The sequence below is a fragment of the Xenopus tropicalis genome, chromosome 7, assembly GCF_000004195.4.
Source record: "Xenopus tropicalis strain Nigerian chromosome 7, UCB_Xtro_10.0, whole genome shotgun sequence".
NCBI lineage: Eukaryota > Metazoa > Chordata > Amphibia > Anura > Pipidae > Xenopus > Xenopus tropicalis.
In genome coordinates this window covers 70,083,185-70,094,396 of record NC_030683.2, presented here as the reverse complement: position 1 = coordinate 70,094,396, position 11,212 = coordinate 70,083,185, and the positions used below count along the sequence as shown (strand labels likewise).

General features: G+C 37.4%; 1 protein-coding gene across 2 annotated transcripts in view; it reads right to left on the bottom strand.

The window, feature by feature from the left end:
• Positions 1–370: 370 nt before the first annotated feature.
• Positions 371–11,212, bottom strand: part of adamts8 (ADAM metallopeptidase with thrombospondin type 1 motif 8) — a 30,761-nt gene continuing 19,919 nt past the window's right edge. The window contains exons 5-10 of one of the 2 annotated variants that reach the window (XR_004223595.1): positions 9,193–9,491; positions 8,492–8,675; positions 7,092–7,264; positions 3,950–4,125; positions 718–1,718; positions 371–656 (exon numbers count right to left, since the gene is read on the bottom strand). Coding sequence is in view for 1 of the 2 variants with exons in the window: in XM_002940639.4 (XP_002940685.2) it covers positions 989–1,718; positions 3,950–4,125; positions 7,092–7,264; positions 8,492–8,675; positions 9,193–9,491 (1,562 nt within the window). In the remaining variant the exon portion in view is untranslated. Of the gene's footprint in view, positions 1,719–3,949; positions 4,126–7,091; positions 7,265–8,491; positions 8,676–9,192; positions 9,492–11,212 lie in introns of both variants that reach the window. The other variant, XM_002940639.4, reaches the window with a different exon arrangement.

The following is an 11,212-nucleotide window of genomic DNA, read 5'->3' as shown; positions in this document are numbered from 1 at the left end:
GAGGCATCAACCAACCTCTTGCAGTTACTCATTTCATCTAGCTGCCTATAGGTACATGATTCCATGTTCATACATATAACTATTTTGTTTAAACTGACATAGCATGCTCAAAGTGAAAGCAAAGCATACCTAAAAAATTAACTGCTAATGTAAGCTATTTGTGTTGAAAAAACTTTGGTTATTACAGTTCAGTTTTTGTACCCTTGAAAATTATCATCTTTACTTTTCTTTCAATGTTAAGTATATATATATATATATATATATATATACTATATATAGGTCAAGAATCATGGAGACCTGATGTAAAGTTAATGCCAAGTTGGTTAAAAAAAAAAAAAAAAAAAAAATCATTGCAAGAACAATGCATATGTTGCTCAAACTGATACAAAAATATTTATAGACAACACAACATACACCAGTTTTGCAGCAAAGGACCTCTCTACTGCAAAGTTATTACAAACATTCTAATGCAAAAGGTTAGGTATTTCCCTACTGAGGTAGATTCCTAGTCAGTATCTGTTACATAACACGTGTTTGCTGTTAGTTGTTGAAGCAGTGCTACATCTTGCTTTTGTGACTTTGTGCACAGCCTCTTCAGTTGCTGCTGTGACACCATAGCTGGTGATACTTTGAAGGTATGCAATGCTTTTTTGCATCTTTCTAGATTGAAAGAGACCAGTGCAGTAATGTCATGCAGTAATAATGTAAATCAGCAACACAATATGCATATTTTTTCTCAAGAGAGTTCTCTGATATATCCTTAAACTGAATTTAGGGATATGAATTTTTTTTTCAATTAAACCAGTTTTCATTTTATTTTGCTCAGTGTGGGTGTTTCTTTTTGCTGTAGTCATTGGTCCTAAAAGATACTGTTAACTGTCATTACATCTCTCTGCATGTGCTTTGTCATCCCCAATCAGTATCAATAGGACTTATATTAGTAGCTGCCCTTATGATGTCTCCCATACATATCTTCATACTGACAGTCTCAACATTCCTCCAATATACAGGAGTTAACTGGCTTTGCAGGACGTTTTCCTGGATCACACTTCTCCTCCTCTGTTTCTCTGCCTGTGTAGTCTACACAAAAGACCCTTTGTGATCGCACACCTTCCCCACAGCTTTGAGAACAAGGTGACCAACCTCCTACTCTCCAAATTGGGCAGGGCAAGTCCCCACACGGTCGAATATCTATTGGCCTTAGTTCCTGTGGACACTGGTCTGATGGTCCACCCTCCACATCTTGACATTCTACTGCCCGTCGTTGCCAGCCAAAACCACAACTCTTAGAGCAGGGAAACCAGTCCCGAAAAGTCCACTGGGATGTTAACAATGGTCTGAGTGAATGATGAGATAATTTAGGTTTAGTCTTTGCATATGAAACATTTTTGGGGATAAAGAAAGTGTATTTCACTTTGGGTGGTAGGGTCTCTGCAAGGACTGATAGTAGTTGGATTGTCAGAGATTCAGGCAGGGGGTAGAAGCTCCTAATTCTTTCTAGTGTGGTCAGAGATCCACTATATTTCAAGACAATTCCTCGTAAATGTAGGTCTTGTTCCATATATGACACAGCAAAATCCCCATTTAGCAGATAACTACCATCTGCTTTCTTGATTGCTAGATAGTTGCCATCATAGATAATACCACGGTGACTACGCTTCTTGATGTCAATATTAGTGGCCCCAGCTGGTATGCTGACAATGTCAGTGTATCCGTACCTGTTTGTGAACAATTTTACAATATCAATTGATGCTAAAATTAATATATTCTTAAACATTTCACACTATATTTTTTAAAGTCAGAAAGAACATGAAAGACTTTATATGAACTTAAATTCATATATGGCATAATCAGATTACAACCATACTATATCCTCAAATTTTCTGCTGTATATTTTTGTCTAAGAAGAATACTTTTATTAAAAGGAGATCTCAATGTACAGGCTCTGAAAAGATATAAAGTATTAACAGCTCCATTTTGTTGGATTAACCCCTGGCCTGGACTGCACAGTTACTGACATTTTTTGCCAGCCAGTCCAAAGGTACAAGTTAAGGCAGTTATACTGTACCAAAGAAGCTAGGGGAAAATAAAGTTTACAACAAGCTCAAAAGTAATTTAAAAACAAATCCACTGGGTAAAAAGAAATTTACCATCCAATATAGTGGGCGTTTAAACAGAAACAAATACTTTTGCTGGAGTAAATTCATCAGAATTTGTAATTGTTTAAAGACTACTTTAGAAGAAATGACTGCTCATTTAGCAACAGAGGAAATGAGCCCCACTGCTGCCTGCACTTTGGATACATCAACTAAAGTTTAATCTTATTTTCTGAACATGCTGAAGATGCCTATCTACCAGTTTTAGTAGGGCTATTCTAGTGTTCTTTGTTATTGCAAGAATAATAAAGTTCTACTTATTAATGACTTTGGTTAATTTCTTATAGTGTTAACTGCTTTTGTGATGTTTCTGTATTATAAGCTCAGAGAAGTTAACAGTAATTGCTGTGATTGTGGCACACCAGCAATTACTGCTTATACCACAAACCTTACTTTTTGTTTAAAAAAAGTACACTGGGTGGTTGCAGGAACAATAAGACAAAATAGGGTTGATTCACTAGAGTGCGATAAAACGAGCGCTATTTATAGAATGCGCTAAAAATGTTATCGCGTCAACCCACAATTCACTAAAAGGATACTTGCGTTAATTTAGACTCGATGCTGTTTGCGTTATTTAAGTCGCGAAGACTATTTTCGTGCGGTATTTGACACAACGCGTGCTAATTAACACAGCGCGCACAAACTGTCACCGCGTGCGAAAAAACGCACGCCATATTAGCCATACACGCCATTACTTTCGGAAAACTACTGTACTGAAAATGACCATTTCCCTGCAAACTGGAGGATGCATCACTCTAGGGCTAACACATACTTGAATAAATCACACTGCAAAGTCCATATTTTATTGATAAAAGCTCATGAACTGTACTTTTCTATAATTACCGCCTGCCCCAAGTAGGTGTTAATTTTCACACAGACTAATGCGAAATTTAGTGCGTATAAGTGTTTGTGAATTGTGCGTTAGTATTATTTCTGCACGAGAATTAAAGCAATGCGTTAAAATTAACGCCTTGCGATCATGCCTTATTTAGCGCTATGCGATATGCGACTTAACGCACACGATAGTACTTTAGTGAAACGTGCATCAATTTTAACGCAAAAAAGCATACGATAACGCTTATCGCACTTTAGTGAATCAACCCTAATGAATTGTATAGAAAAAGTAAATATCCCATTTTTTTTTTTTATTGTTGTACAATATTAAATAGTCCTATACAGCTTTCTGGGATAACTGAATTCTTTGTTTAAGAATAGCTAGTGTAGAGCATAGATTATGAAGTTAAGGCAGTTCTTCTGTGTCCTAGCAACTTCTGTCTGCCAACAACTATCATGCCACTTTGAAAAAAGCACAGCTTTGCTTGCTGCCATTCTCACCTGCACCTCCCCTCCTTCCCTGGCAGAGGGAACAAGTCACAACAACATTTAGATCACGCAGTTGTACAGTATATTGTATAAGTGTTAATTGTAATGAAGTTTATAACTATGAACCCCAGAGGGTTGATTTAGGCTTTTAATTATTAATCCCTAGCCCTAAACCTAGTCTAGGATTATGGAACAGTTGGGGGATGATTAACTTGCAGTAGTTTCAATATCATACACACTAAAGTCTCATTTTGTTTTTCTTGCTCTTTTCCCCATATATAAACAAAACAATGCTAAATGTTTTACAAATTGCTATATAACAGCTAAAAAAATATATGTGTAAAAAAAATACAAAATACAGACAAACCGCACAAAGTTGTAGGTAGTTCTGTGTTTGTTAGATTTATAAATCACTTTATACTGTTACAAAGTATAAATTAGCATATACATTTCTGAGCAGAATTCCTTACTTTGACTTATTGAATGAATCAGTAATTTTTCTGCAGCTTGATCCATCGCCTCCGCATACTCCACATTTGTCCATTTTTTTGGAGGAACCTAAGATGTGGTCACATCCTGCACTGATGCACTGGCCCTGTACACATACTTTCAAACTATCTGGCTCACAGAGGGTTCCATCAACAACCTGTAGCAGCAGAAGTGAAGAACATAGGCTTTAAAAGGTAGGTAGGAAGAACAGTGTAAAAAATGTTATGTGCTTGTTCTGAACATATATGCCTGTTTTTTTAATTAGGAAATTATTTTTAATCTAAACAGTGCAGAAAGTGACATTGTAATTATATTTACAAGTTTGGTCCTGTAGAGCAATTTTGAGGAGAGAAGATAATCAAATTTCCTCCTCTCCTTATTATGAACATAAGAGGGGCAAGGTTAGTTAAAAACAATAATCCATACTTTATAACGACAAAAAAAAACCCTGAAAGACTAAGCAGAGTATGCAAGTTCTATTTGTTTTTGCTCAGCATGACCGCAGGTGATATACAGTAGGTGCATATTTGCTACTTAGAAAAAAAAATGGTAATGCAGAAAATATTTACAGTTGCTGACACTGTGTGTCCTGTCAAGACTATGGTATGGATTCGCAAATACTGAACTGGAGTATCCAGATGGATTCCCAGACATTCTGTATCTGCTGGGGCACATGTTACATGCTTGTGCATACCTAGAGAGCTGAGGCATTTGCTCATTATATGCATGCATGTGCCCCAGCATGGCCATCTGCACCTGGGTCTGGTTTTTTTCTTAGAAAGATGTTATTGTATTAAAAGGCACACAGCTAAAAGTAACTAAATAAATCTGTAGCTTCATACAGCAACAGATTTTTTGGTTGCTTGGGTCAGTCACCCCGACTACAACCCCATTTAAAAAAAAAAAATTGGTAATGCAGAAAATATTTACAGTTGCTGACACTGTGTGTCCTGTCAAGACTATGATATGGATTCGCAAATACTGAACTGGGGTATCCAGATGGATTCCCAGACATTCTGTATCTGCTGGGGCACATGTTACATGCTTGTGCATACCTAGTGAGCTGAGGCATTTGCTCATTATATGCATGCATGTGCCCCAGCATGGCCATCTGCACCTGGGTCTGGATTTTTTTCTTAGAAAGATGTTATTGTAATAAAAGGCACACAGCTAAAAGTAACTAAATAAATCTGTAGCATCATACAGCAACAGATTTTTTGGTTGCTTGGGTCAGTCACCCCGACTACAACCCCATTTAAAAAAAAAAATTGGGGCACTGTGTAAAATATAAATAAAAAAAGAATGAAATGATTTGCAACTCATTTAAACCCTATATTTAATTGCAAACAGTACAAAGGCAACATATCAAATGTTGCAACTTAGAAATGTTATTGTTTGCTGCAAGCAACAAATTTTTAAAGATCTGGGACAGTGCATGTTTCGGAGTATGTTGCATCAACTCTTCTTTAAATAGCACTCCATTTAAAGAGAAGGTTTTGGGAACTGCGGAGACAAATTGCTGTAGTTTTGAAATTGAAATGTTGTCCCATTTCTGCCTGATACAGGATTTCAACTGCTCAACAGTCAGGTCTCCTTTTGTTGTATTTTTAATTTCATAATGCGCCTATGTGGAACAGGTCTGGACTGCAGGCAGGCTGGTTTGGCACTCAGACTCATGCCATTATAATATGTACAGCATGAGGTCTGGTATTGTCCTGCTGAAATAAGCAAGGCCTTTCCTGAAAAACATTGTCCGCATGGCAGCATATGTTGCTCCAAAATCTGTATATATTGTTTAAAATTAACGGTGCTCTCCTGGATGATTAGTGTACTCCCATACCATCAACGATGCTGGGTTTTGGACTGTGTGTTGATAACGAGCCAGATGGTCCTTCTTGTTTTTGTGTATCATTCAATTCTCTTTTTATTTACATTTTATACAGTGTCCCAGCTTTTCTGGAAACAGGGCTGTACAGGTACTAGATACAAGCTGCAATAAGGCAGAAAAGAAAGACCCTCCAAAAATGTAAAAATTAAATACCTGTTCAAATGTTGCCAAGAACAGACTAGTTTATCATAAACAAAGTTAAATTAAAAAGCAAAATAAATACTTTTTTTGAGATCTAGTTCAGTGATACAGTGAATATTATACTAGAAAGCATTTATGGTTGGACATAATCTGCTGTAGTTGTTCAAAATTAATCGGAGCACAAGGGTAGATCTTTTGCTATCTGGTCTACTGCACTAAATCATTATTCACTTCAGTCAGCTACCATCTCCGATGTTCACTCAGTAGTTTAATCCAAGTTAAATATTAACATTTAAATGATTCCCTAAACTGCTAAGAGGAACTGCTAAATAGCTATGAAAAGCTGCAATATGTAAAAACAGCAGTTCATTTAATTACCCAGTACTGCAGGTTGGAAGGGCACAAAAATATACCAGTATCTGCATATTTTAAGATCCTATCTAGAACTATTATATTTTGTGCAGTATGTATAGTATGAAATACGTACATTGTAGCTTGCAAGTTATAATTAATCTGGTAATATCATACTCCAAAGTTTTACAGGTATGGGATCTTTTATCTGGAAACCCTTTATCCAGAAGGCTCTGAATTACAGAAAGGCCATCTCCGAAAATCTGGCATGGAAAAATTCGCCACAGTCACTGCAAAAAAAGACGCGTGCGGAAAAAAATTTGTGCAAAAAATGCGTTTCACCTTTTCACAAATTTTCCTGCTGTTTCGTGAATTTTTTGGCGAAGCAAAATGGGACAGATTCGCTTATCACCAGTGGTTAAGTAATTGTGTTCAAAACTTCCTGAGCAGCATAGCCCTTAACCCTGATGAATATCAGTTGAAACCCTCATGAAGATGTGGTAGGCGGCATTTTCAACACATGGAATACCTAGAACTGAAATCCACTTTTGGCCTTTTGCTAGCTCTGGGGATCCAACTCATTATTGATACCTCTACTATAGTACCCATCAGTGTTTATGTCTCACTGCAGCAACCAATTGTTGCACTCACCTTTTAAGGGGTAGATAGCTCTTTATTCACATTTAATTAAAAGTAAACATTATTTCAGATTCCCAAAGCAATTAAGGGATCCAATACCGTACCTTAGACTGAAATACTTTGAATTCATTCCTGTCACGTGCCTGACAAACTAGTTTACAACGATCCCGATATGATACACCTGAGTACTTAGGAATCCATTGCAGAAGGGTTCCTTCTTCATCTGTATAGTTATAGCTATTGTATTTCATACACTGCTCTTCTCTGAAGCTCAGCTCTAGAATGAAAAATGTCTCATTCAGCAATAAGCATTAGCAGTACCAGTGATACATATTATGTAATGCTTGAAGAAATTTACTCTTTCGTCAGTGTATTTTAGTTCAAGTAGCTCATTAAAGAGCATTTGGGTGTCACCACTCCTGTCACCATACCCTTCATCTGAGGAAGGACCATTTAGATCCAAAATATGTTATGCTATGCACTTCAAATAAACTAACATTTGTACTGATACAATGCTCTCCAGTTTGGAAGTTTTAAATATACAATCCCCCTTTTCTGGGGACCAAAGATCACAATAAGCTGTGTGAATCCATATTGGTGGAAAAACAATCCTATTGGGTTTATTTAATGTTTATAGCAGACTTAAGATATGGAGATCCAAATTTTGGAAAGAACCCTTATCCAGAAAACCCCAGGTCCCAGGCATTACAGATTATAGGTCCTATACTTGTATCTATTTACTCAGCAACTGCAAATTAACTGCTGACGCAGCAACCTTATTTTGCATTAGAAACACATTCATATTAGAGAGCATGAATGCCATTTGATTTCACTAGATTCAAAGATTATCTGTTAACTGCTATGTAAATATGACTCAGATTCAAAATAGGCCTTGGAATTTCAAGTACACAGGGGCCCAAAAAGCCCCCAACAGCCCAATAAATAGTGACTGTCTATGTCATCTTACAGCAGCACCTCTGGCAATTGCCAGAACCCGCAGATTGCAAGTGCAGGCCTAAACTATACTCACTTTTGCAAAGCTTGAATTTTTACAGATGCCTTTATACCTGTACCATACATGTGAAAGCAAACACTCATAGTTACTGGTCCTTTTGCTGATGCTTTACAAGAAACCTTTGAGATAATGTAATTTGAAGGTGCAATGGGCTAGCCACCCACCGATAAGGAACCGATAAGATGTTGTAAAAAGGTAGCTGACTAAAATATTAGAACAGAAATACTGAAGTGTGCTGATTAAGTGCTATGGGATACTAAACCTTAGGAAAACTGTAACTTTTATTGCATTACCCTTGACTAAGGTAAATATGCTAATTCTTGTTAAAAGAATTTATGTAATTCCAGACCAAAATGTATTATTTAGACGTAATTATCAATCTAGATTTTCTGGAGAGTTTGTAGAGAGACATGAGAATGTAGTAAACAGAATAGTCATGTAACATTTTCAGTAACAGTTAACAATGAAAATAATTTCATGCACACTCACCATGTACAGGACACTCTTGTATGTTGCATGATTCATACATGGCTCTTTGGCCCTTGCAGTACTTTCCTCCATTTTGTGGCACTGGATCATTGCAGTCCCTGTAGGAAAAACGCACACCCCCTCCACAGGTCCGTGAGCATTCTCCCCAGGGACCCCAACTACCCCAACTGCCATCCACTGGTACCTGGAAAACATACATTGCCACATGTTTTATTTAATATGTAACACAATTGCTTTCTCTCTCACTTTTTGTACATGTTAATGATTCTACTTCATCCATTCTGCTTATTGTAACTGATCCTAATTAAGCTAGCATAGGCACATTGGTAGCAAACAATCCTGTTGGGTTTATTTAATGTTTTAGCAGACTTAAGGTATGGAGATCCAAATTATAGAAAGATCCCTTAACCCCAGGTTTCAATAGATTCTACAGCTGTACTGCTGCATGCAAGAAATTTAGGAGGAAGAAAAAACTGTTGGTTGTGTACCTGGAAGGAGTTAGAGAAATTTAAATACATATTATTTGCATAGTTGTTTTATTTCAGTGTGTACTTATATTTAACAGACATTCATAAGAGAGAACAGAAAATTGTAGGTTGGTAATATGTACAAATAAAGTTAAAACTGTCATTTGGGCTTTAAAAAAAAAATCACATTTTATATACACTGCAAAAAATAGTTATGTGCACTAATGCATTTACCTTTGGTCTCACAACAATGTCTTCTTTAACACAAACCCCATCCGAGCACATATGATTATCACCACAGGGAGTTCCATCTGCCCAAGGCAAGCTTCCATTTTTAGTATGACACTCATTTTTTTCCTGAATTCGACACCAGAGTTGAGAACAAACATCTTTCTCTAATGTGTTGGGGCAGTGAGAAAATTCTTTTCCAAATACTTGACGACACTGGCTGTCCAAGTCATAAAGAGCTGATGTTCCAGGAAGTCCATTAGGAAGCTCTATTGATTTGGATGGTGCATCCAACAGGCAATCTCCTAATGTGAATAAAACATGTATATATATATATTCTCAACCGTAAATAACCTGCAAAAATTTCTTTATAAATAAAGATATTTTTAATCTGTAATAATTGGTTCTCAGGGTTTATAATCAGTGCTTAGTGAAATCAAATGTCATGACTTTTATTGGCCCATGTATGGAACCATCAGGGCCTCCCCCACCTCAAGGTGGGCATATCAGGGAAAGATCTGCTCATTTGGTGACCTCATAAAACAAGTGGATCTTCTAATGCAGTGCTGTCCAACTTCTGTGGTGCTGAGGGCCAGAATTTCTCTAGCATACATAGTGGAGGGCCGCTAATGGAAACCAGTTTTGACCACTCCCCTTTTTTAAACTGCACCCACTTCAAACCACACCCATGTTATCACAATGGTGGTAGCGCAACAAAAACCCAACTGCGGGGATATCAACCATCATTCATATGTGAAAGAATTATATTATGTCATATTAAGACATACCCTTAAATCCATATACCTCTTCCTCCCCTGTGGATAGCACAGCAACCCCCAGCACATAATTACACACCTTAGGGACCATTGAATGGCTATTTCCAACAAACTTCCAAGACCAAACCCCTGTCAGGTTCATAGGGCAGACAGAGCATGGCACACATAGGCAGTTAAGGGCAGACAGAGTATGGCACACACAGGCAGCATAGGACAGGCAGAGTATGGCACACACAGGCAGGGTAGGGCAGGCAGAGTATGGCACATACAGGCAGCATAGGACAGGCAGAGTCTGGCACACACAGGCAGCATAGGGCAGGCAGAGTATAGCACACAGGCAGTACTCTGCCTGCCCTATGCTGCCTGGGTGTGCTATACTCTGCCTGCCCTTAACTGCCTATGTGTGCCATTCATTCTGAGTATTGGTAATGAACTGTAAAACTGCACCAGTCAATTTGTTGTTCATTATTTGAAACTGGAAAACTCAGCTGAAAGTCATTGTTTTCTATATGCTGAATCAAGAAAACATCACAACTAACAGTAGATTCTAAAAGCAGATTTAGATGCAAGAAAAGAAGGCTTACACATTTAGGGGCCTGTTTATCAAAGCAGCTGTCTAAAATTAAGCCCTACAAAACAGTTAAAACATTTGTGAAAAACAAATGTATTTATAGAGTTATATATTTCTCCCTAAAGGGCACCTATCTCCCCCAATTGGGGATACAATAGTATTTCTCCAAGAAAAACCCCGTATCGAGCAATATGGCTCCTGCACCAGGAGGGAGGTCTTGCACCGGGTGGGTGGCCATGTTGGGGCACAAGCATTGCCCTTAATGAGTGAATTCCTCAGCTCACGCGCATGTATGTGATGTAGAATGTGTTATGCGCCAACCAATGTACATCACATGCATGCGCATGATGAGTAAGCAGTAATTTGAGACAAAGATCAACTAGAAAACAAAGTCTTTATTTATCACAACTATTATAAGATACCCTAAGGGGCAAATTTATCAAAATTCATATTTGTGTAATTTTATTTAAAAATCTGGTTAAAAAGACAAAGATGCAAAAACACTTAAAAAATGTGAATACTATAAATTGTGAAAAAATTACATTGCATACATAAAAAAAAGTTGTGCCATAGAAGTGAAAAAAAAAACGACCATTGACTTGCATTTGGAGGGAAAAAAAAGTTGCATGCACAAATTTTACCTTGACAACGGGACAGATTCGCTCATCACTTTTCACAA